At 50.3% G+C, this 26,345-nt stretch overlaps 1 protein-coding gene across 3 annotated transcripts in view; it reads right to left on the bottom strand.

Annotated features, from left to right (window-relative positions):
• Nucleotides 1-434: 434 nt before the first annotated feature.
• Nucleotides 435-26,345, bottom strand: part of SLC7A1 (solute carrier family 7 member 1) — a 66,091-nt gene continuing 40,180 nt past the window's right edge. For all 3 annotated transcript variants that reach the window (XM_058670915.1, XM_012926706.2, XM_058670916.1), the window contains 11 exons: nucleotides 19,948-20,332; nucleotides 16,361-16,519; nucleotides 12,990-13,143; nucleotides 9,166-9,287; nucleotides 8,782-9,004; nucleotides 7,357-7,496; nucleotides 4,469-4,571; nucleotides 2,635-2,852; nucleotides 2,217-2,386; nucleotides 1,646-1,754; nucleotides 435-880 (listed from right to left, as the gene is read on the bottom strand). In XM_058670915.1, coding sequence (XP_058526898.1) covers nucleotides 777-880; nucleotides 1,646-1,754; nucleotides 2,217-2,386; nucleotides 2,635-2,852; nucleotides 4,469-4,571; nucleotides 7,357-7,496; nucleotides 8,782-9,004; nucleotides 9,166-9,287; nucleotides 12,990-13,143; nucleotides 16,361-16,519; nucleotides 19,948-20,317 — 1,872 coding nt within the window. In that variant the 5' untranslated portion in view covers nucleotides 20,318-20,332 and the 3' untranslated portion in view covers nucleotides 435-776. The remainder of the gene's footprint in view (nucleotides 881-1,645; nucleotides 1,755-2,216; nucleotides 2,387-2,634; nucleotides 2,853-4,468; nucleotides 4,572-7,356; nucleotides 7,497-8,781; nucleotides 9,005-9,165; nucleotides 9,288-12,989; nucleotides 13,144-16,360; nucleotides 16,520-19,947; nucleotides 20,333-26,345) is intronic.

Genomic DNA, 26,345 nt, shown 5'->3' with positions numbered 1-26,345 from the left:
GGGGGGACTGGACAAGCTCCGTGCGGAAGAGCCAAAGTTCCAAACTCCGGCATTAGGAAGCCAAGCCTGTGTCCCTGTAGTCTCGTGTTCCAGTTACTCAGGACCCAGAGGGAGGCCAGAGGCAACAAGGATGGGCTGGGGGCTTGGAGGGAGTGTGGCAGGAACAGCACCCAGTCTGCACGCATGAGCGCTCACACATGCATGTATGTGCAGGAGTCTGCTGGCCCCAGCACTGCTGCTCCCACTGGGCGTGTGCCCTTCCTCCTAAGACCCGCCCCTGCCTGCATCCCAGAGCTGGTGCTGCAGCCCAGCATGTGCACGAGTCACGGAGGGGAGGGCAGCGTTTGGCAGGACGCTGGGTGCCACTTCTCCATCTTAGGTAAACAGCTGAGGCCTGGGGATGTGCTGCAGGGAGTGTTCATCTTCAGTCTGGCGGAGGGCACAGTTCACAATGCCAGGTGTGGTCCTGGAGCCACCGGTGGCACAGGTGTGGGCACGGAGCTGAGAGGACAAGTGCTTGCTGCCTTTTGGCTTCAGCGAGGTGGATGGGGCAGGGCGAGGAGACATGGATGGCGGCCACCCCAGCTAAGCTGCCCCACCCTCCAGGGAGCTGCCAGAGGTAACCAGGCCATGGCGGCGGTTGTGGCCAAGGCTATGGTTCAAGTAATGGCCCCTTTGTAGGTGCTGGGGATGTGGGTAGGTCCCAAGGCCCTGCTGGCGAGGGCAGGGGTCTTCCTGGGCCTCTGCAGGTGGCCCTCGTGGGGCGGGGCTGCGCGTCACTTGCGCTGCTCCAGGTTGCTGTCAGGAGTCCTTGCCTGGCCGTTGGCCAGAGATGCCTCCTCACTGTGCCACAGTCCGTAGCCGAAGTAGATGGCGAAGCCTGCAGAGAGAGACAAGGGCTGAGTTTTCCCCATCTGGACAGGCAACACACTGAGTCAGCCAAGGGCAGCGTCCTTCACACATGAGGGATAGCTACGCGCCCTCCTGGGTGCCCTCAGCCCTTACACTTTACCCCCCAGGCCATGTCTGGGAGGCCCAGAAGTATGGAGAAGTCACTTGGGTGGCCCTTTGTGAGCCCCGGCAGACCCACAGGCAGTAGCCCTATTCCCCATAGTACCTGCACCCACGGCTGTGAGGACTGGCAGGGACACGGTCGGGTGGAGGGATGGGAAGGTCAAGGCCAGTCCTCCCCCAGCCCCCAGATCCGCAATGAAGGACTTAAAGGCTGAGGGCAGCCTCTGTGCCCCCTTGCCTCCATGGATCAGAGGCCCAGAGGTGGGGCCACGTCGAGCACTACAGAGGGACGGCCTCCAAGTGGTCAGTGGGCCCCAGACTGGGCTGCATCCACCCTGGCTGATGTCATGTGGTGGGAACATGCTGAGACCTGAGAGGACTGGAGCCATTGTCCCATTTGCTGCCCCGCAGCCCCTCCCACACAACCTGACACACAAGACACCACTGTCAGCAGAGGAGAAAAACGTTGACTGTGCGTTCATTATGGAATCGGACACACACACACACACACACACACACACCGGACCGGCTGGAGGGAGGGAGGAGCCATGGGAACAGTCTCCCACCCCCACGCCATCCCACCCCACCAGGAGCCAGGATGTTGGCCGTGCTGGTCCCCAGAGACACACACCTATTAGCATCCACACGGCAAACCGGACCCAGGTTCCCTGATCCAGCTGCATCATGAGATAGATGTTCACGAAGATGCTCAGGATCGGCAGCACCGGCAGGAAAGGCACCTGCAGAGACACCGGAGGCTCCGTCACAAACACTGCCTCCCCAGCCAGCAACAAACGTTCATCAAGCAGGGCTCTGATCCCAACGTGCTCATCACCAGATGAGCTCCTTGTTCGTCTTGCTGTTTTCTTGTTAAACAAGAATGATTTCTGTGTCATCTCTCTAAGACTGGATTATCTGTATGTCTAATAATGCATGTTTTTGGAAATGACACACGACTCCCCTGAACTGACACTTACAAGACATCTCTGGGGACAGGTACACCTCCAGAGAGCCACGGCGGGGAAGAGGGCTGCCACGTCCAGGGTCAGGTCCTCGGAGACCCCTGCCCCACACTCCCCACTGTTGGCTGACATGCACCTCCCTTTGGAGCAGCCAAGCCCCACCCTCCACCCCAGCAGAAAGGCCAGGGTCTGCAGCCCACCTTGAGGTTCCCCACAGGCCTGGGGGCCCCAGCTGCTCACCTTGAATGAGAGCTTGGTCTTGCTCTCAGGCTGTCTCCAGATGATGCCCGTGACCAGCACGCACAGCAGGGAAGACCCAGTGAGCACAAAGATAGCCCAGAGCGGTGTGCCCCGACTCAGGGTCTCCTTGCAAAGCACGGCCACGATGCACACGGTGATGATAAGAACGGCTGAGGGGCAGCAGAGACACAGAGATGCAGTTCAACCATTTCTCAAGCCCTCTTGGTGTCCCCAGCTCTTCCCTGAAGACATCGAGAGGGGGGCTCGGTGCCATCAGCTACAGTCAGGCTAGAATGACTGACACCTGACACTGAGGTCCAGCAGGAAGCTAGACACTGGGTACTGCCCCCAACCCTAGTGACAAGGAAATGCGAAGCTGGCAAGCAGGGTCCTCAGGATTACACCTGCCATGTCTTACCTATGAGGCTGGCCGAGATGTTCACGATTAGTCCAGAGAATTTGGAAGGCTCCATGTTTTTTGGTGAGACTATGGCTTTCAAACAGAACTTTTCTGCTTTGGGCAGAAAGCCTGTCTGGGAATCGCTGGTGCTCACAAGCTCATGCTGGTCCACATGATCGAGCTCATCAGTTGTCCTGGCCATCTGGTAAACCAGATTTGGTTGTTCGGGCTGGTATCTTTGGAAAAACACATGGAGCATGGTTACCATCATCAGCTCCAACAAACTAAGGGGACACACAGCAGCAACTCAAAGTTCTTAATAAGTTTTCAAGGGCTGAGCCACCTGGGACACAAGCAACTTGATGGGAAAGAGCTGGTCAGAAGGGTGCAGGGTGGGGACACAACAGGAGGGACGTGACTGCACCTTTGGGATCTCTGATTTGGGGGCACACAGCTTTCACCACGCAACAGCCAAGAGGAATGACCTGAACAACCTTCCTGTTTCCCTACGAAACGAGCAGTGCCCCTCGACATCACAGCACTGGATCACTTACTTCTCACCCGATCATGGCCCAAGGGAACTACGAGTAAGAACCGAAAGTGGAAGTGGTAACAGCAGGTTTCCACTGGGCATGCACCTGCAAGCTGGAGGCTTTGAGACAGTTTGTGTGACTGCATTGGATCAATGCATTGCACAACTCTGAAGCCTTGGAGTGCGCAGCTCCGTGGTGCAGGGTGTAGGAGTGGCAGGCAGGGTTTCTGCTTTCACAAGCTTCCGTGAGCAAAGTGCAGCTTTAAGGGTGGTTCCTTATCTCCTCACCCAAAGTGACCAGAGCGGGCAAATCTCTTTGGCCTTGAAGAACTTTTTTGAACTCTATTGCAAACAAGCACTTTAAAGAGTGAGTGGGTTCACATGTGCAGCACCCCTCACTCAGGAACCTGGCAGGGCCTCTGAAAACATTCTAGCACTGAGCCTCTGTGAAGAAACTGGGGGAATTGGGGTGTCTGCATACTCATTCATTGGATTCTATACAGCAATGGTGCAGGCTCCACCCAGGCTGCTTGTAAATTAGGCACTGAGTCCCTAAGAAATAAAGTCATGGCTTGCAGGTGTCAACACCTGAGATGAAACAGAAGGCGTTTGCTGGTTGGCTGACAATGCTGACGAGCAGGTGTTTTTGTGGTGGATGCTGTCTTGACCATCCCTAAAGCAGAACCTTGGTCTCCAGGACTGCAGGAGCCCAAGGAAGTTCTTTGGGAGGGAAGGGTGTAGATACCAACGCACAAGCCAAGGCCAGAGACATTTGATTGTTTCTGCATATGGGACTTGCTTGGTCCACACAAGATGGGCAGCTGGCACCCAGCAAGCGTCCCTGAATGCTGACCGAGGCAGCCAGCACTGGCCACACACTCCTGCAGCCACAGTGCCCCAGGCTGCAGAAGCATAACACGGGCTTATGCTTCCCTGCCATGGATTCTCTCAGGACCTAACAGAGCCAAACTCTGGTCCCCACTGTTAAAGGAACCTGGACCAAGTTTCAGTCATTACTATGAGGTTTCATGCATTTTGACTCCCAGGAGCCAGGCCCAGATCTAAGAGGGTGGGGCACTGGGAATCTATCTTTATCGTTACATGCAGCCAGAGAAAGGGAGGTAGGGCCACTCCTGACATTTCAAGGACATCTTCCCAATAAGACTCCCAGGTCCCAGCTTCCAGCTGCCCCTCAGCAGCGACCAATGGAGCTATTGCCAATCTCAAAGTTACAGCATGGACGCCATCCAGTAGGACCATCTCCAGGCCATCAGTGCACCTGCACTTCTGTCCCAGAAACACACTGTTTTATACACATACCGTAACACCAGCACGCAGGCAGCCACCAACGAGTACGCCAGGAGGGTGCCAATTGACATGAGGTCCACCAGATCCTTCAGGTCAAAGAGGAAGGCCATCACAGCTGGGAAAAGACAGACAGCAAGGTCACTGCTGACATCTGAGAGCCACCTGTGACCCAGGGCATGTGAGGGGCGCTGCTTTTGCTCTCCCCACCTCAGCCCTTCCATGGAAAACCACTGTTTAGAGAAAAGACAGGTCAGGACTAAATCACACACGCACAAAACTCTAAGCAGATGAAAATCATAATTAAAATTTGCATTTGGAGTACAAGTCACCTGTCTGGTCTAGATGGAGAAACTGATTGGTAGGCAAGATTAGAGACATACCTAAGGTCACACAGCTGGGGAGAGAAGGGCCAGGATGTGTTCTTCAAATGCTGAGTCCACGTCACGCTGGCTATACAGTCACGTCCACCCATGCACCATCCAACATCCATCCACCTGTCCATCATGTTTCCATTTATTCTGTTCTTCATCCACCACCCACTCATCAATCCAACATCTATCCCATTTACTCATCCATCAGTCTCTCTACCCATCCATCCATTACTGAGTCAGTCCATCCGCCTACCCACCTGTTTGTCCGCCCATCTAGCCATCATCTGTCCAGCCCTGGGTATGTATGTGCCATTCACAGGGTGCCAGGCACACATCCACACTATGTGGCCTCCTTGACAGCATTCTTCCAAGGTGCACAGATCATAGGTAACAGAGCTGGGGTGTTCTGGAAGGTGTTCTGGAAGGACTCTCAGGTGGAGAGTGGAAAGGGCTCCTCATTGAAACCACAGAGCAGGAAAAGCAGCGCTGGTTGTTACAGGTGAAATCACTTCACCTGGGAGAAATGTGCAGCATGGTTCCCAGATGCTACCAGCGCTGTCACCACGTCCCTGCCCTTGGGAAAAGAATCCAACATGCACGAATATCTGAAATGTCTGCATTGCTTTTGGGGGAGGAGTAGGAGTGTCTTGCTGTGGGTGTGTACGTCAAATTTCCTACTGACAGCATAACTTACCTATATCTACTCTGGGATGCTCTGAAGTTGTGCATTTACGACAAGGCAGCAGAGACAGAGAATCGCCCTTTCCCTACAAAGACAACCTCCCTCCAGCCCCACTGGAATAGTACAACTGATACAAACTTAGAAGACAACAAAAAGGAAGTCCATTGGAAATCAGAACGATACTCAGCTGGGCATGCCACCAGTGCCTGCACTGTGGCTCCTGCTTGGGGAAGAACTAGACATACACGCTACGAAAATCAATGAGCTGCTCACCACTCCCAGCAAACAAAGAGAATGAATAAATCCGTGGCTTGCTGAATGCCATTTACTGTACAGTCACTTGGAAAAGTGTTTGGATCTCCCTTTGATGGCATGGGGAGGTAAAGCAGATTTGTCTGTCATACGATCAAATGACATGTCAAAACTAGAAAATTCCACTTTGAACACTTATTCCTGAATTCTTTAAACACTTTACTAGTGACTGTTAATCCAGAGAGATGGACATTTGGCGCAGTGCTCAAGACACCACTTGGGGCGGCCACATTCCATTCTAGAGTGCTGGGGGCCAGTCCTGGCTCTTCACTCACCTTCCTGCCAGTGCAGGCCCTGGTAGGCAGCAGATGATGGCTCCAGTAGTTGGGTCCTTGCTACCCACATGGGAGACCCAAATGGAGTCACCAGTTCCTGGCTTTGGACGGGCCCTATCATGCCTATTGACAGCCTTTGAAGACTAAACCAATGGATGGGAGCGTTCTCTTTTCATCTCTCAAGTAAGTTAAATAATGACAAAAACAATGTAAGAATATATAGCACTAAAAAAAAATCCACAAGACTGGGCACATTTACTGAGGAGATAAAAAAAAAAATACTAACAAAACTTAGTATATAATGCATTCACTTAATGTCCAGTCAACAAGCCACTGCTACAGCCTGTGACCACTGACACATGCGCTCAGCTAACTAAGACCCTGGAAGGAGGCCGGCTTCTTTGGCGTAAACACAAACCACAAATCCCGTGTCCACTCTGTCCTCCCAGGCTGTGCAGTTTCCCTCCTGTTCCCTTCCTGGGCCTCCACTACTGTTGTATCTGTGCCAGAGGAAAGCCAGGGTACCTACCTGTCCTGGTTACAAGCATGGAAGCATGGAAGGAGGGACCCTGCAGGGGTGACAGCAGGCAGCATTGGGCACTAACATCTCCCTCCCAGGTTCTCTCCCATCCATCTTGCCCAGGAGCCCTAAGAACATCCCAGGACTTCACACTGATGTGACCCATCCACACTCTCAACACTCATCTGTCGGAACAGACCTCGCCCCTTGCCCTGTACCTGCCATTACTTACAAGCTGGGGATAAACAGCCTCATCGGCAATAACTCCCATCCTCCGAGGCACTGACAATGCGGAACCTTATACAACAGTTCTAGAGGCACTTCTATTTCCAGAGAAAATTCCTGAGCTAAAGATGCAAGGGCCCTGAATTTATAGGTCTTTCTGGGCCTGTACCAGGAAAGAGAAGATCTGCCTGCCCAGATCTTTTCAGGAAGATGCTCTGGGAAGGGGAGAGATGGACGACTTGCAGAAGCTGATTGGTTTATAAGCTCTGTGTACAGAGGGAATAACAGGGACGCCAGGCCCTTTGAGGATCTCCAGTACGGGCTCTGGAACGCCAGCCTGTGCCTTTCATGGCGGGGGAGTTATCTTTCCATAACTCAGGTTCAAGCGTAGAAACCAGGCATGAAGATGACGAGGTCTAATGTCTCGCAGGTCGGCGCACTCCACAACCTTTCACCGGGCAGCACTTGCTCCACTGTGCCGACAGTGGCACTGGGACCTGAGTGTAGGCACCTACCTGCGATGGCGCCCGAGGTTAACGTGGCAATGACGGGTGTTTTGGTCCTGTTGTTGATTTTGGCCAGGAATTTGAAGAGCAGTCCATCTTCAGCCATGGCGTAGATGACCCGAGGCATGGGAAACATGGAACCTAAAAGACTAGCAGTGGAGAAGGGTAAAATTCATGAGCGGGAGCAGGCCGTCAGGAGTCACACACACCCCCACATCCACCGTGGGGAGGCAGCCAGGCTCTCAGGGGAGACTGCCACCCCTCCACACTGCAGGAGGTCCTGGCCTGTCCTGGCATTCAGCAAACGAGCCCTAGGGACAGCACAAACTGTACATAGAGATTAAGGTCAGGAATGGGGCTCATCTGAAAAAAAACCAGCACAACAGCCAATGAAAATCTTGATGCAGGGCTGGCGTTGTGGTTAAGCTGCCTCTTAGAACTCTGGCATGCCATATTGGGGGGTGGGATCGCGTCCTGGCTGCTCAGCTTTGACCTCTCTGCTGCTGATGCACCAGATGATGGACCAGCTGCGTAAGGCCCTGCCAGGCACACAGGAGATGAGATGGAGTTCCAGGCTCCTGTTTTGGGCCTGACCAACCCTTAGGCATTGCAGCAATTTGGGGAGTGAAGCAGCAGATGGGAGATATCTCTCACTCTGTCCAGACAAATTTTATATTAATTCCTACAGCCACTGCTGGCTGGATCAGACAGAAAATAAATGCATTGCTGCATTCGCAAGGAATTTTCCGTGTTCAATCAATTTTCCAGAAATAGCTCCTGTTTACAGAGACCAGCAGGAAACACTAGGTGGAGGGTGGGCAAAATGTTTCTCATTAAAAGGTACTCATTTCCCCTCTCCAAGTAGCCCCCCTGCTTCACAGCTAAAATTTGGCCAAAATGTGGTGGGCACAAAGGGGCTTGGGCCAATGATTAAAGTCAGGGAAGGCAAGCTTGTTTCACGCTAGCAAGTGATGGTGAGAAGTGGACCTAGGACTCCTTAAGACCTAGAAAACAGCATGATGGTCTCTCCTTGGCCGGGGTTTCACTTTCCAAGAGGGCTGAAAACAAAAGGGTCAAAACTCCATAGCCGGGTAAATTCCAGAAGTATGCACTACATGTTGTACATGAATTTTAGCACAGAATATTGCTCTAACTATTCTATTTTAGTGGTAGCTGTGCTGTTCAGCTCTTATTCTAACTAGTTCCCAAGTTAAACTGGGTCACAGGTTATGTGCAGGTAAGGTACACCTACAAGTCCATCGGATCTGCAGTTCCAGACCATCCACTGGGAGCCCTGGAATTTGTCCCCCTTGTGGGGAAGTGGGGCAACCGTATGCATCACACAGATGAGCCTTGGGATGAGAAAGGCACACAGGCTGGGTGAAGGCATTGCTTCCTCGGTCCCCTAGCAGTGGCACAGGGGGCCTGCCTCACCTTGCAGACAGCGCACAGAGGGAGCCCACGGCCACTGCATACTTCGCGCCTTCCCAGCCCACGTGCTTGAAGGCATAGGGCAGCGGGCTGTCCTTGTCCAGGCACATGTAGGGCATCATGAGCGTGAGCGCAGCGGATACTCCAAAGTAGGCGATGAAGCAAATCAGCAGGGATAAGACGATGCCCAAGGGGATGGCCTTCTGAGGGTTCTTGACCTCTTCACCTACAAAGTGGCCAGGGTCAGCTTCAGGAGACAGCATACACACCAGGTATGACCCACCCAGCAATGCGTGGCCCCATGGGAACCACGGTCTTCCCCAGCTCCCTTTGGGACACAGACAGGATGGCCCATGCCCATGCTCCATCCACATGGAACAGGCGTACCTGTGGTGGCAATGCAGTCGAAGCCCACGAAGGCGTAGAAGCAGGTTGCTGCCCCTGACAGGACGCCAGAGAAGCCAAAAGGCATGAATCCACCAACACCAGGATACTCTACTTTGGTGTCACTGGAGGAACAAGTTACACAGGTCAGTGCCTGCTGCTGTGTGTTCAGATGCAAAGGGTGGAGGTCTTCCCCAGCCTCATGTCACCACCCAGCATAGCCTTCAGACCCTCAGGCCATCATCCCAGGGCCACAGCACCCCCACTTCATGGTGGCGGGGCAGAGGAAGGGATACAAGCAGACATCCTTGCTGTGTACAGTCCAGAAGCCAAGGGTCCACACTGCTGGCCCTTCCTAAAGCCTCTTCTCCATTCCGCCCTTCACTGGGGAAAGGCAGGCACAGTAGAGGAGATGGGGAAGGAGCTGACCATGGGGGCTGCCATCCCCGCACTCCCATTCCCCTCCTTGGGACCCCAGAGAAAGATCTCATGCTTTGGCGAGAAGCAGAGCCATCTGCTGGGTTCACAGTCCCTGACCCTGGCCCTGTATTTACCAGTAACTCAAGTCTAAAAACAAACATTTCTGCAGACGCCAAAGTTGATAAAGAGAAAGTGAATTGCTTTAGTCAACAACCACCGGTGTGCTCCTAAGAGCACATGAGGCAAAGAGCCAGCACAGCCTCTGCATCCTGGTGGCCACGTGGGTGGGGCCTGGACACTAGCTGCTGTGCTAATGGATGCAGGGTGAACAGCCACAGTGCATGGGCCTCTCAAGTCTCCAAGCATGGCTCCTGAAGCACTTAGAAAACACTCCATGCCCCTGCTGGCTGCTCTGTGGGGCCCTGCTCATCTCTCCACATGCTCTGTTTGCGGCAGTGTGTGGTGTAGGTCGTTTCCTTGGCTGCTATCATCTAGTTACGTGTGAAGTGTGCTGCCCTTGATGGTCACCAAGTGACATGAAGCCTTCTGCATTATTACTATTATTATTTGATTTGAGAGGTAGAGAAATACAGAGAGCAAGAGACAGAGATGCATTCCCTAGCTACAAGCAACAGCCCTGGGTATGGGGGCCCAAGCCGGAATCCCAGTGAACTCGCTCATCTGAGTGGCAGGTGCTTGCGCCATCATCATTGCCTCTCAGGGTTTGCATCAGCAGAAAGCTGGAGTCAGGAGCTAGAGGTGGCTGTTGATCCCAGGTACACTGATGTGGGATGCATACATCTTAACCAACAGCTTAACTATTAAGCTGTTCACTGTGAACCCCACCCCATCCACCCAATTCTGATGTCCTCAAATGCAGCCTTCATCTCCTGACACAGTGCTCTCCTTCTCCAACTGGGACTTCCAACTATCTGTGCACTTTCTGCTGAGGCAGATTTAGGCACACTGCACTTACACACCTCAGCAGAAGTGTCCAGGGAAGGAAGGTGAGGGAGGAGCAGAGCCCTTTTCCCTTCCCCCTTTCTGTCCCGCTGGCTAGTGGCCACTGTGGGCTGTGAAGGACAGTGCTTGGATGACCACTGCCGATTGTTGATCTGTTGATATTGCTGAAGCTATTCCGGGGCTTCTGTCCTAGAATCCGAAACTGAAGATACCAAGCAACAGTGCTTCCTCTATGGGCCGGTACACAACATGGATGTCTCATTCTCATATAGTCTTCCATGTCTACTACCCATTGATACCACACCAGGTGAGAGACGCTCTGGCACTGCTAGCCATGGGCTTGGGAAACAGCTGGGCCTGACCATGGTAGACCATGCCTACCCTGGACCTCACCAGGCTGACTCACTGTCCAGGAGAACCTTCCCAGGAGCCACAGAGTGGAAAGTGTGGTAAAATCATACACCTAGGGTGGCCCATGATGCCACCTAACCCTGAGTCTAGGACTGGGTCAGGAAATGCCCCATTTCAGAGGGGGACATGCAATTTCACACCAGCCTATGTGGCTGTTGTCAGAAACACAAAATCTATAGATGCGATGCAAAAAAGCAGCAGAGAGATCTTAACACAATGAGCAGAGCGAGAAGGGAGATGCCCTGGCCATGCCCAACTCCCGACATCCCTTCTGACCAAAAGGAAGAGGCCCCAGCCGTGACTCTGCGGCCAGGGTGACAGACACTGTGCTGTGTGCAAGGCCCATCCAGTCCATTGTCACTACAGTATCCAGCGCGAGGACTCACAGAAGTGAACCATCGGCCGGCACAAACCATCTTGATACCAACAGTAAAACCAAATTTCAGCTGGTGACTGAGAGACGAGGGGTGCTCTCTATTTCACTCATGACCCATGAGCAGCAGCCAGTAAAAGACAGATGCCTGAGCTGTCAGCATCCACTGCATTACTTCTAAGTGCATCTTGAGCTGGCTTTCCTCCACTCACCATCTACAGGCTGGTAAAGTTGACATAAACAGGGCTCTAGAGGGCTCTGGAAGGGTATATTCCAAAGTCCTCATGTACTGTGTCACGCAGTTCAGCAAAGGAGGGAGAACCACACTGTATCGGAGTTGGTGATGTCTCATGCACCTGACCAAACAGCATCCTACACACATCATCTACTGTCTGCTGGCAGACCATGGGCTGACATGGCTGGACACCTGGCCCTTCTCCAGAGACCGACGTGACAGGTGCAACAGCTTGGTGTGGGAGAGTATTTCTCAGACGCCTCTGTACCTGTGGCTGCTGCCTAGGCCCCTGCCAACAGCCGGGATCCATACTGGTAAGCACTGGCCACATGCCCCTTTACCTTCTTCTCCCTTTTGAGGGACTTGGGTCATGCCCGTGCTGACCAGACAGATAATGGCAACAACAGAGACTTCCTCCAGGTTGACAGAAAAACAAGATGGCGGACATCTGGGCCTCTGAGAGGGCCAGCTGACTCAGGCTGCTCATTTTGGTGCCTGAGACACTACTGTAAGACCATGCCTCTGTAGGCTCCGTCTACTGGGGAAATGGAGCCAAAGCATGGGGTCCTGAGCTGGCCAGGCACTGGCCTCAGGCACTGGCCTCAGGCTCTGGGGGGGTCCTGAGTCAGAGAACACAGGGCGATGGGCCAAGGCATGATGGGGCAGCCCATGATCACTCCTGTCTTATTTTGATAGGAACACATTGAAAAATAAAGTGGTACCAGTGTTGTGCGACAGTGGGTTAAGACACAGCCTGTAGTATTAGAAACCACAGATGGATCCTGGGTCAAGTCCCAGCTGCTCCATTTATGATCCAATTCCCTGGGAAAGCAGTGGGAGATGGCTCAGGTTATTGAGTCCCTGCACCCATGTGGGAGACTTGATGAAGCTGACAGCTTCCAGTTTAACCCAGCCTCAACAGTTGTAAGGAAGATTGCCCTCCCCCACAACTTCTCTCTCTTTTCCTTCCCCCTCTTTCTTTGTGTAAGTTTGCCTTTCAAGTAAATACATGCATCTTTTTAAAAAAAATTTAAAATATGTAAAATGCATCACCATGATACTACAGAGAAACATTTGAATACAAACTTCAACATCAGGAAAGACAGACCACTTAAGGGATCCAACACAGGTTCCTTACACACATAGAATTAGAATGCCAATTTCTGTTTTCCTGAATACCTTCCTTGGCAACACACAGTTTTGTCCTGCTCCAAGAAATGAACCCTAACAAAAATGGCAGACACACAAAATATTCTCAGCTACTCTGCTGCAAATACACAAACAGAAAACTCAATTCAAATGCTGTATTCTTAAAAGGTGCATAGTCTTCATGTCACCAGGTCACCCAAGGGAGCCTGGGTTGTGGCGAGGGGCAGCACGTGGAGGAGGAGGGTCACAGGCCGAGGGATGGTGGAAGCCACTCACTTGTTCATGCAGGAATGATCGGGTGTGAGCTGCCAGTTGACGATGCGTCCTTTTACAAACCCCGACACCATTATGAAGCCGAGCACCAGCACATTGATGCAGGTGAATATTTTGTTGACCATGGCTGATTCCTTCACGCCGAGTGTTAAGAGACCTGGAAAAGATGTACCGACAGAGGACTGAAGGGGTGAAGCCTGAGTTACCGAGCGTTTTGGATCCATCTTCCTAAGGGCTTAGAAAAAGACGGTGTTAGGTGTCTTGTCTCCCCGAGGTGGGTATGAACAAGAGGAAGAACCTGGAAATTCTACCTGTTAAGGATGCTGTTGATTCACTGTCACCAGACAGCAGCAGCAAAGTCAGGTTTTAGGATCCAGAAACTATCAAAAAAACATTTCACATTCTTTTATACTAGCATCAAGAAATAAATCAACTATCATGCACTGTGAATTTCTCTGAACTATTAAAATAAAAAAAGATAGCACTATTTTAACCCTAACATATCTAAAGGCAGAACAGACCCTGTTGGTAAAGTGTGTTAGGCTAAGCTGCCTGCCCCGCTCAGGGCACCTGCATCCCACATTTGCAAGCCTGGCTGCCCTCTTCTAACCCAAGTTTCCTGCTGGGATATCCTAGCAAAGCAGGAAATGATGGCTCAAGAGCTGAGGTCATCACCATCCACATGGGAGACCACATGGACTTCCGGGCTCTTGGCCTCAGCCTGGTCCAGCTTTGGCTGTTGCAGGCATTGAGGGTCAAACATAGATCAAAGATCTTTCTTTCTCTCTCTTTGCCTTTCAACCAAATGAATAAAATGTCGCTTTTTTTTTTCTTAATCCTTATTTGGATTGGAAGATGGATGGGAAATGGGGCTGAGAGAATCAAGTGCACGGGTAGTCATGAGCCCTCGATATGTGGGCAGGGCCCCAAACAACCAACACAAGCTCTCAGACGGGGCTACCCAATCCTTCTGGAAGGGAGGATGCCCCTGATAGGCACCTAAGGGCTACAGAAATCTGGAGCGTGGCAGTCAACCATCCATGACATGCAGGTGCCAGACAGGGTGGAAGGAACTGCTCGCTCTTGTGAGAAGGGCACTGCTGGGCAATGACCCTTCTGGAACAAACCCAGGGGGAATGCTCTGCGGGATTTCTTGGAGAGTGAGAGCTGACTTTCCCAGAAGGACATCATTCAGAGTAACTTTGGGATGTTAGTAAGGTTAACAGTAACAGCTACTACTGACCCCTATGGTTCCTCATGGGACTCAGGGCAGAGGATGTGTAAGCCAGACCAGTCCTAGGCTTCAAGTTCACGGTGAGAGGAAACACACACACACACCCTCTCAAATGACAAGAAGGCACACAAGCTCACGGCAGCAGAGTCAGCTGGCCAACTGTGTCATGTGGGATGACTACCCTGCCCCGACTGCCTTGTAGACATTTGGAGATTAAAACTGCTGTACATGTTAGATTGAATTCTGAGATGCACGTGTCAGCAGAGAATTGAGTCATTAATCACAGGGTGAGAATCTCATCGTCTTCAAATATATATATATATATACACTTTTCCCTTTAACTGCCCTTCCCTCTCGTGTTCATTAAAATGAAAATCTCACTCTGGTCGTGTGAATTTATTTTCTGATACATGTGCCTGCCAGCTGGACCAGAAATTCTGCTGAGGCCAGCTTGTAGGAAATTATTCCAATTACATGGGTTAGGAAATAAGGTATGCTTTCAAAATTCATCCAAGAGTTTGTGACCTCAGACAACAACATTCCTGTATTTCAGCTTCATGTTTATACAGTCAGCGCACTGTGGAACAAAACCCTACCCCAGTGGCCAAGATGCAGACCCATGTCACATGTCACAAACTATAACCGCTGCCTTCAAGCAGTACCTGGAACTGAAAAATTCAGTAACCACACACAAGCTGGAGGTGAAAGCTATTTACAGTAACAGTGTGTGAATGGCTACGGGGGCAAAGCAACCGAGAGGCCTTGCAACACGCAGGTCCTCATTAGTAATGGTCAATTGAAGTCTTTCCTTCACATTTTCTTGGCATGTAAATGACAACTTCCTCTCCAAATATCTGTGAGTCAAGAGCTGTTTTTTTTTTTTTTTAATTTAAAAAATATAGGGCCTGGTGGCGTGGCCTAGCGGCTAAAGTCCTCACCTTGAAAGCCCCAGGATCCCATATGGGCGCCGGTTCTAATCCCAGCAGCTCCACTTCCCATCCACCTCCCTGCTTGTGGCCTGGGAAAGCAGTCGAGGACGGCCCAACGCATTGGGACCCTGCACCCGCGTGGGAGACCTGGAAGAGGTTCCTGGTTCCCGGCATCGGATCGGTGTAGCACCGGCTGTTGTGGCTCACTTGGGGAGTGAATCATCGGACGGAAGATCTTCCTCTCTGTATCTCCTCCTCTCTGTATATCTGACTTTGTAATAAAATAAATAAATCTTTTTAAAAAATGTATTGATTTTACTTATTTGACAGAGAGAAACAGAGAGAGGGAGTGGGGGAGAGAACACACTCCCATCCATTGGTTCACTCCCCAAATGCCTGCAATAGCCTGACTGGGCCAGGTTGAAGGCAGAAGCTAGGAAATCAGTTCAGGTCAGATCCTCCATGTGGGTGGGGCAGGACCCAGTACTTGCGCCATCCCTGCTGCTTCTCCTCATATGTGAAATTGCAGGAAACGGAGCACTCAAATCCAGGCACTGCAATATGCATGTCCCAAGGGGCGTCTAGCTGCTACACCAAGTGCCTACTTCAATAGGATTTGAGCTCTAAGCTGCTCCCTGGGAGATGGGTATACTCCATCAGAGCACTGGTTCAGCTTCAATCCCCAGTCCAGCTAGGCTAATGCATTTGGAAAAGCAGAAGAAGATGCCCCCAAGAAGTTTGGATCCCTGCTAACCATAGCAGAAACCCACACAGAGTTTCTGGCTCCTGGCTCTGGCCGGGCCCAGCCCTGGCTGCTGAGGTCATTTGAATAAACCAGTGGATGACAGGTCTCGTTTTCTCCCCGTGCCACTCTGCCTTTCAAATAAATAAAATCAATCTTAACACACACACATACATACACAATTTTAATTCCTGGATCACTAGTACAAAAAGCCTGCTTTAATAACAAAGCCTCCGTCTACAGACTTGACATCTGATTCTTTTTATTAAATGGTACACTACTCAACAGGTATTAAACAGGCCAGCCCAAGAAGCCATTAAGACTTGGACAAGTAAACAAAGATTTCTGCAGGTGTAACAATTACACAGGGACCAGGCAGGGAAGGGATATGCAATGAGAGAAAATCAGCAAATTTAAGCAGAGCCTGGCATATGAGGTCCACCCATTGCTCAACTGGATGTGACCTTACCTGTTAAGATGAGGATGATAATCACGGCAAATATGTCAGGGTTTTCAGCTAGCACCCCAGGAGCATTCAGGGCCATGTGCTTCCTCGAGAACTCCCCGATGGATTTCCCTATCAGCTCATCGAATGTTGCGCTCCAGGCTCTAGCCACGCTTGAAGTACCTGCGTAGAATAGATATGGGGAGGGGAACCATCAACAGTGCACTGAACATCCGCATCATCAGCATGGCTGGGCAACTGCAGCATCCATACGGGGATTGCAGGCAATGCACAGAATCGCGGCAGTGGTGACCAGGTCACAGTACACACTTAGAAGGAAGGGAGGCTTGTCATCTCACAGGGAGTGAAGGGACAAGTATGACAAGGCTTTTGGGGCCTGAAGTGGAGTGCACCTGATGTTATAAGCCACCTGCACTTGCATGCTGTGTGTTTATTGAGTACATAGGGAAAAGAGGATTAAAAGTTCACTATGGTACAAAAAAAATCAAAATCAACACTTTTTTTTGTAATATACATCTTTCATGAACTTGTGCAAGACCTATTCTGTTTACTTGAAATATAATAGTTTGACTTACAAGCTTTAGACTTTGTAGTATTGGGAAAGCCACCTGCCTCCGGTGGAAAACACACTTGGAATTGCAGAATTGCAGTGTGGACTATGTGCAGGCAGTGCTGTGTGGACGGTGCTCTCTTGCACGCTGGGCAGGAGGGATGCAATCACTACTCCACATGGTATCGTGTGGCTAGGCAGGAAGTGCAGCAGGTCAAAAGGACTCCAAGTATCTTTCACTTCTGACCCTTTCAACTTACCATGGGCATACCTGGGCACAGCCCCATCACAAGCAGAGGAGCATCTGTGTACACGCTTGCAAAACAGTACACACACACAGAGCGGAGTAAGCATTTTTCAAAACAGTAGTTACCTTCTTTACTCAAGACTCACTCTGACAGCATTGACTTAATTCTACCTACTTTATTTCATTAATACTATTACTACTACTAATAAAAATACCCTATTGCTCAGCAAGAAGTCTGTAGAAGCACCTGTCAAGGGCCCTTTATCCAGCAGCCTGGGGAAAAAGGCTGAGGGGGCCAGCCCCATCTCAGAGACAAGGCTAACCCCCTCACAGCTAAGTAGATATCAGCCACCCCACCATTCTGTGCCTGAACCAGTAGATGCACCCCCTGACTGAGTGGCCGAAATGTTACCCCATGTCCCTTGGGCACAAGACCACAACCCTGACTCCCAGTCTCTTTGGTCTTGACACCAACCAGTACCCAAAATGCCCAAAACAGTTGTTTTTTGCTCAGAGAGTTAGGACTTAATCAGCTGGCCTGGTGCAGTGGTAGTGGCCTCCTCCAAGCAAGGATGAGGCCACGGAGAGCCCCAAAACACGAGGGTCCCAGCAAGCAGCACACAGGACCACCTATGAGGTCCCCGGTGTGGGCAGACACAGAAGCGAGCGTGAGTGGGCACTTTGTGACTCCAGTCACCGCATCACATACTGTGGCTCAACAAAATCACACACACACAAGCCTGCTAAAAAGAGCAATGTTCAGTGGTCACGCATGTTTACTTTTACTTTGGGGAAGTGGTTGTTCAAACTCCTTGCTTGTTCTTGTGTCTGGGTGCTCGTCTCCTCTCAGCTGATGTGTCCTACTTCAGGTGTAATGTAAGCACAGAGAACAAACAGAAGCACAGTGTCTTAACTTACTGCACTGGAAGGTTTTTATACATCTGGTCTCTGTTTGCTGGGTGCCAAAAAGCAGGACTGCTACGACAAGGAAAAGGGTCCTGCAGCTCAGAGGAGGAGCACCCCGTTGACTATGGCCTCAAAAACACAAAAGGGGCTGGGGTAAGTTCAAGAAGAGACGGAATTGTTAGAACTTTAGTGCAAGATTCTGAAACCCAGGCCCATGTGTTTTATTTTTTTTTTCCATAAGATGCATTTTCTGCTAACTTTTAGAAGAGCTCTCATAGGTATGAATTTCTTTTTTTTTTACTTTATTTTTTTAAATTCATTAATTACATTGTATTATGTGACACAGTTTCATAGGTACTGGGATTCTCCCCATCCCTCCCCAAACCCTCCGCCAATTGTGGATTCCTCCACCTTGTGGTATAACCACAGTTCAAGTTCAGTTGAGATTCCCTCATTGCAAGTGTATACCAAACATAGAGTCCAGCATCTTATTGTCCAATCAAGTTCCACAGCTTCTTAGGGAGACCCTCTTTGGTTTGAAGGCAGAGCCAGGAGAGTATCATTCCGATCAATTAAAAGCTCCAACATACCATCAGCAAAAATTTACATCATTATGGAATTAATTGACATAGTAATGAGTAACCAATATGGTAAAAATAAATGGTATGAATTTCAATTGAGGTGGAGGTGCACCCAAATGACCTTCTCTTGTATTTCCTTCTTTGTGAAATCAAAGTATACTTGCAGGCAGATGAACTGACCTGGACTGGCTAGACAGTTTCAAAAGGAAATCACAGCCACACCTTGACACATAAACATACACTATGCCACAGCCTAAGTGGCAACTGTCTAAACATCTCAGAAGAACACCCATTAACTCAATACAACCACCAGGACTGCGATTCCGGCCAAACAACTTTCAATTTGACAATGTTTTTCTAGCCAAGGGTCTATCACAATAGAAGTTTGTGCAAACCGCAGTGAGAAAGATGAGTTTATTTCGTTATAAAACAGTTTGACAGTCATGCATAATTTTCTTGTAATATGCATTTTCATGAACTTTGGGGAGTGCCCTCATCTACTGTTTTAGAAACAGAATGTACAAATATACATATGTGATTTGGTTATATCCCTGGACGACACACTCTTTACGAATAGAAACCATATTGCTTCTCTATTGTACTCTTAACATTCAGCAAAATGGCTGCACGGAGCATAAGTTCAGCTAACATGCCATGGCAATAGGTTAAGCAATCACTGTGACTCTGGCATTCCAGAGGGATGCCAGTTGGAGTCCCAGCTACTCCACTTCCATTCCAGCTTCCTGCTAGTGTGCATGAAAAAGCAGTGGATGATGGTCCAAGTGCTTGGGACCTTCTTCCAGCATGGGAGAACTCAATGGTCAATGGATTTTCTGGTTCCTAGGTTCAGCCTGGCCCAGTTTTAGCTAGTATGGGCATTTGGGTAGGAAGTTTCTCTCTCTCTCTCACACTCACACACACATTTTACCTGTTAAAGAAATAAACAAATCTTTCCAAAAAGCAAGCATTTGGAAGGACAGAAAGCCATAGTGATGGAGGAAAAAAACTTGTTTCTTTAATTTTCAACTGGTCAGAGACAATCAATGAATTCTGTCTTTGATGTCTCATCAACAGAAATGGCCTCCCTGTGCCCTGGCTTGGCCTTGGCACAAGGGCAGAGACAATGAACCCGCAGACACCTTCACCTGTCCATAAACGGACAGAGACATTTTTGGTGGTCAAGTTAAGAGGTGGCTCCTTGGAGGGGCCACCTGTGGTCTCCTCGGTGACGAATGCACCATCACCCACCCTTTGTGGACAGCAGCAAACATTAGTGGGCAGAGGCAGCAAGCTCCAGGAGACCTACCGATGACATAGGAGAGGATCAAGTTCCAGCCGGTGACGAAGGCCCAAAGCTCCCCGACAGTGACGTAGCTGTAGAGGTAGGCTGAGCCCGTCTTGGGGACGCGGGCACCAAACTCGCCATAACACAAGCCAGCCAGCACCGAAGCCAATGCGGCAATCAGGAAGGAGATGATGATGGCGGGGCCGGCGTCCTCGCGGGCCACAGCCCCGGCCAGAACATACACACCAGCTCCCAGCGTGCTGCCCACACCCAGGGCCACCAGGTCAACCGTGTTCAGGCAGCGGGACAGTCGGCTCTCTTCTCGGCTGCAATCCACCACCTTGCGCCGCAGCATCCGCTGGCCAAAGTTGAGCAGGACTTTGCAGCCCATGGCCCCCGCTCCAATCTGTCAGAAAGAACAAGGGCACTGCTTCACTGCGGTGTGTTTTGCCCATCCACCTTCATGCGAATCGAGGTAGAGAGAGCCAGGGACCCTTTCACAATCACTTCCTGCTGAGCTGCTTTAGTTCTGAGAACGCCACCATCTGGGTCACAGCCCGTCACTTCTCCAGTCTTGGTCTTACTCGCATTGGCAGGAGGCCAACAGACCCAGCTGCCTTGACTGACAAATTTTGGGTTCCCACATTTTTCTCAGTTCTAAGTGAGTTCTGAGAACCTTGCTTGGGCAGAAATTACACCACGCAGCACACTTCCAATTTGTGGTCTGTCTCCTTTGCAATCATACTAAGGTGCCTCAGAAGTTCACAGAAAAATGGAAAGAAAAGGTAAGACTATTTTGGCTTAAATAATTTGGGGATCCATGCACAACTTTGATCCTCAATAAGCATTTTTTTATGAACCTTTGGAAGAGATTTTCAAAAATTCATGGAAAAAGCATATTATGAAAAAACATGTATGAATTATACTTATTTATTTGAAAATTAAGAGTCACAGACAGGCGGAGAGGGAGAAACAGAGAGCTTCCATCCCCTGGCTCACTATCCATATGGCCACAGAGTAAGGCCCCAGGTGGAGCCCAGGAGGTTTAGGGGCCTGAACACTTGGGCCACCTCCTGCTGCTTTTCACAACCCACTAACAGGAGCCCATTTGGGATGTCAGCATGGCAGGTAGCAGCTTTTACACACTATGCCACAATGCTAGCTACTCCCAGAATTACAATTTTTTTGGCAAAATAAATAAATAAACTTGTCATATTTTCCAATAACTTTTTGAAGTACTCTTGCATAATTTACTGGGAGAAAAAGATCTTATTTCAAGCATAACCTGATGGAAAACAAAGCAAATTATTACAGCTCCTCTGGGGACACGGACCCAGATATTTCCACTTTTCCATCAACACAGCTAGGTCTACAAGCAGCAAGATGGCTTGAATAACTGGTACTATTCCAGGAGATGCTTTTTGCTGAGCCGTAATGTCAGCCACACGATACTACCATGGTTGACTTCAGGTGTCAGCTTGATGGTGTGAACGAGTTTGCAGATGGCTACCAAGAGTTACTTTCAGCAGCTTCCAGAAGAGCCTGGCATTTGAACCAGTGGACGGACTGTGGCAGAGCCACCCTCATGCACAGTTGGCAGGTGCCATTGGGTGGGCCACGAGCCCTAGTGGAATGCAAGGGCAGTGGAATCACATATTGTCTCTTCTGGAGCTAGAAGGTCCACCCTCTCCTGCCCTTGGGCATTAGGGCACCACACCCTCCAGCATGTATGCCAGCCTCCCAGGTTCTGGGGCCTCTGGACCTGGACTTTCCCATCACAGCCTCCATCCTTCCACGAGCCACTTCCCACTCACCTCCACACATGGCTGAACACCCACAACCTGAACATCTGAAACACCCCCCAGTCTGAACCATCATGAACACTGTGATCACTGCTTTCTCCAACATCAGTCATGTCAATAACAACCACGTCAAGATTTCAAAATGTGAAAACAGTCTGAAATTTGGAGCATTTCTGGCCTCGAGTGCTTCTGAGATGAGAGATGCGCAACCTGCCCATGCTTGCTGTCTGTGTACTGTTCAAGTAGACAAAATAAACAAGCGCTTTTGAAAACCCTAGGAACCGGGTGGGAGGTGACTCTCTTTATCTTCTCCACTGGTTTGTACATCTGGCAACTACTCTTCTGTGGTTTGCTTTTAAAGAGATGCCAACTGCAGCTAAACCCTAGGCAGACAACACATTTTCAATGGACTCCATAGGTCTAGAAAAGTCCACACAGGACCTCGCCAAACACTTGCCTGGCCGCATCCCCCCGCCACACACACAAAGACCTGGGTTTCAGGGGCGAGGTCCCCCTCGAGCTTATGGGCTAGGCAGGTGCTGTGGGGGTTCCCCTCAGCTTTCAATGGGACAAAGTGGGGAGCAGAGAACACTCTCTGGCTAGATGGATGGGAAATCCCCTGCCGTGTACCTGAATAAAAAGGGTCAGACATGGTCACCGAGCTGCGCAGGCGTACAAGGCAGGCTTGGCAGGCACTGAGGGTGCAGTGGGGAAGAAAGGAGGAAGCCACTGTGCAGCGACACGCATTCATGGTCCCCACACTTGAGTCGGGACTGACATGGGTCTGAGGTGCAGAGAAGAGCTCTTGGGGAGGTTGGTGGCTTCTCAGGGCGTGCTGTTGCTGAAAAGTCCAGGGCCAGGAGCCAGCTGAGCAGAGCAGGGGGCAAGGCCCTGGGGAGAAGCAGGTCTCTGGGGCTCCTAGAAAACATTAGGGGCCCAGGACCAGCAGCAGCCACACACCACAGTTCAGGATGGCGACTCCAATGCCCATCGGTGAGCTGGGGCTCACTTCCTCTTAGAACTGATTTTCCTTTTTTCTCCTATCAGGATTTAACCTGATTTATTTGACTGGCCTTGCAAACCACAACACGGCCATTAAGTGAATGCTTGCCAGGAGAGGAATTTGGTTGTTTGAAGGGAAGATGATGCCTGGGCTAGGGCAGTATACTAAATTCACGTGCTGACAAGAAGCAGGTAAGGTGCCGAGAGCCTCCCAGGGAGGCAGGGGAGAAGGCAGTTTCTGGCTGGTAAAATGCTGCTGCTCCCCTCCTCTCCCAGATGTAGTTTTTGGTTAAAAGCTAGCAGGCTTTCTCCCTCCAAACCCTAAAAGCCAGGTGCAAGCCAAAGACAGTGCCATTAACCAGCAGTCTCCCCTCGGCTCCACGGAGCACAGCGACCTAAGATCGCAGGCTCTCTCTCCATCCCGGGCTCTGGGGAGGGCTGGTTTCTGGGTCACACTCTCCTCTTCACAAGGATCCTGCCGTCCCAGGCAGGACCAAAAGCTGTAAGACCGACCAAGCTGGAATCCTTAGCAAGAGGCATGGACAGACTGCGCTGGGAATCCTCAGAGTGTCCTTAAAACAGAAGGTCAAGGATGCTACAGGCATGTGTTTGCAGTGCTGGCATCCCATCTGGGCAGTGGTTCAAGTCCCGGCTGCTGCTTCTCCAGTCTAGTTTCTTGTTAATGCATCTGGAAAAGTAGCTGAAGATGGCTGAAGTACTTGGGCCTCCGGCCACAGTGTGGAAGATGCAGACAGCGTTCCTGGCTCTTAGCTCCAGCCTTGGTCCAGCCCCGACTGCTGCAGCCATTTGGGGGATGAACAGCAGCTGGAAGATCTCTCTTTCTCTGCTACTTTGCCTTTCAAACGCACGAAATAAATCTTTAAAAGTCATCTGGAAATTAGATTACCCTTTCTCATGGGGAGGAATAATTTGCACCATGGTTAACACCAACATATATCATTCCAACACTAAGAATCCACCTTACTCCCTAGTCACTCATTATTACAGCACACCTACCTTAGGTGGCAGCATCCTCCCAGGAAACCAAGGCAAAGCTGTCTCTTTCCCCCTGAAATTCTAACTCCAAATTGGATTCTAATAGCATTACCTAAGAATAGGAGGAAAATGATCCATAAGGCCAGGGCTTCACAGAAATGGACTTTCTCTGTTCTGTTTGAAAGGTTTCTGACAGAGTGGGCAAGGGTTAACAGCGAGGTATTTTCAGCCTTAAATTTAACACACAGTGCCATCACAGGAAAAGTGTAGCTTAATGGCTTGAGGAAGGAAGGGGGTGGAGGGCGGGGTACAGAACAGGCTGCTCGTGTTCTATTCATAAATACCATCGTTGGACAAAATCTGCACTCAATCAATGATTTTTGCTTGTCCTTTCAATGGTCTTCAGAGTGGTCCAGGTTCCAAACAATTGCCATCCACTGTCTATAACTCTTTCAAATGAATGTGATAATAATAATAACAATATCATCATTCCAACATGAGACAGACTGAGCTGCCCATCCATGCCGGGTTACAGAAACCGTGTCTTCATTGCGGTAGCAGCATTGTGGGAGACCATGAAAGGCTAGCTATGGTCAACTGGGTCATGTTAGATCCACTTAAAGCAAGACTGGCTGGCCAAACACTGTGTGGGCAGGCGCCCCTGGGACACCTGGGCCCCTGCCACAATGTGAAGATGACCAATATGGAAACAACCACGTACATGCACCTGGAACAAGGAGGGAGTGGAAGGAATTCTTATGCCTGAGGGATCTGCCACTACAGGCAACCCATCCTGGGAGGAAGGATCCAAAAAAAAAAAAAAATAAAAGAGCATTCTAGAATACTGGTTATCGTGGGAGAAGTGGACTCCATGACAAGGTGAAAATCTGTTGAAGTAAGTGATCTCAAAACTGGACTCATGTCTCCCAGATGTCAACAAACCCGGAAAACAAAGAACGGTGGGTGCAGATGGCACTAGACACCAAAGATGGAGACCCGGGCAGGGTGTTGTGAACAGGGCTAAGAAAACGAGAGCTGGACTAGGAAGGGGCCATGGGTATCACCCAGGCAGAGAGAGAGACCAGGCACAAAAAGGGATGGCCGCCCAAGGCTATCACAGGACAGGGAAGGGCTGACAGGCCTGACACAGCGCGAGTTCCCTCATGCTCTCAGGAGAAAGCAGCCCTTGAAAGGGATGCATTTGAAAGACTCAAACAAAGCCCATGTGTTGGAACCAAAACCAATCGGGGGGAAAATCTCGGCAAGTTCAATACACTTCACGGGCAAAGACTTTAGCCACCGAAATTCAACTCACACACAAAGCGTAGAGGCTATAACTGATATCCAAAGAGCAGTCTAACTGGGAAGATCATGAGGAACATGCTCACGGATGCACAACAAAATGTCATTCCAAATCGTTACGGGAAGTTAGCAGGATGTCCTGTGAGAAATGGGAAAACGTAAAACGCTTAAATGCTCAGTAATAAGGAAAAATTAGCAAAATACGGCAAAAACAATGTGATAACCAATGATGTTTCTCCCAGCCCATATGTGGATAATTAGCAATGCTCCAGGATGGGCATTGGCCAAGCAGGGCAGATGCAACCTGGGACCCCAGCATCCCATTGCAGTGTGCCTGGGCTGGCATCCTGGTCCTGCTTCCTGCTCATGCATATCCTGGTGAGGGCAAGTGACACCTCAGGTACCTAGGTCCCTGTCGCCCACGAGGAAGACTTAACTTGAGTTCCTGGCTCTTGGCTTCACCCTGAGCCAGTTATGAGGTTGTGAGCATTTGGGGGAGTGAATAGGATCTAGGAGCTCCCCCCTCTCTCCTCCCAAATAATTCTTCCTAAAGCCCAAAGAAGGGTGAGACAGAGGATTCTATGCACAACTATTTTAATTCTGACTTGATAATCACAGGCCCATACTTTCCAGTCGCTCATCCGCTTGCTCCACAAATCTGTAACAAACCCTGCAGTTCAGTGGTTAATACAACAGCCTGAGAGCACCTTGCTTCGCCCCCTTAACCCCATCCTGGACGTCTCCACTCCTCCTGTAGTCACAGGATTTACAAGTGGTGGAGCTGGGATCTGAATCAAGGTCAGTGAATCCGAGAGGGTGTCTCCCGTGCCAGAATCCCTGTTGGATGATTTACACAACAGCTGCTTTTTCAAGGCAAGCATCCCAACAAAAATTAAGGCAATCAAGCTTCTCGCAGGGGTAATCCATTAACTTTCCCTGTTGCTCCAGAGTTACTGGCTTTGAAGTAGTGAGGGAGTTTCAGGTGCAGGGTAGAAAATTGAGCCGAAAGTTCTGGAAAGATTAAAGATAGCGGCATCCCTAATAATAGTGGGGAGGAGGCACCCAAATGCCATATATACACTCTCCTTGAGCCATCCAAGATGTCGGAAGGAAAGAAAGGGGAGAAGGTGGCCCTGGATCAAGAAGCTGAAGACCAAAAGGGCAGTAAATCATTGGTTTAAGGAGAGGCCCAAGGATTTTGACACTGGCCAGGACATCTCTCCCCAAAGCTCTCATTACTTTTGTCAAAGCCAGTCCCGCTGATGGGGCTACAGCAGCCTAGGGTACCTCCACAAGGCACTGCCAGCACCACTACCA

The sequence above is a fragment of the Ochotona princeps genome, chromosome 12 (assembly GCF_030435755.1).
Source record: "Ochotona princeps isolate mOchPri1 chromosome 12, mOchPri1.hap1, whole genome shotgun sequence".
NCBI classification, from domain to species: domain Eukaryota; kingdom Metazoa; phylum Chordata; class Mammalia; order Lagomorpha; family Ochotonidae; genus Ochotona; species Ochotona princeps.
Note: the sequence above shows the minus strand (reverse complement) of the source record. Positions and strands in the feature narration are given on the sequence as shown.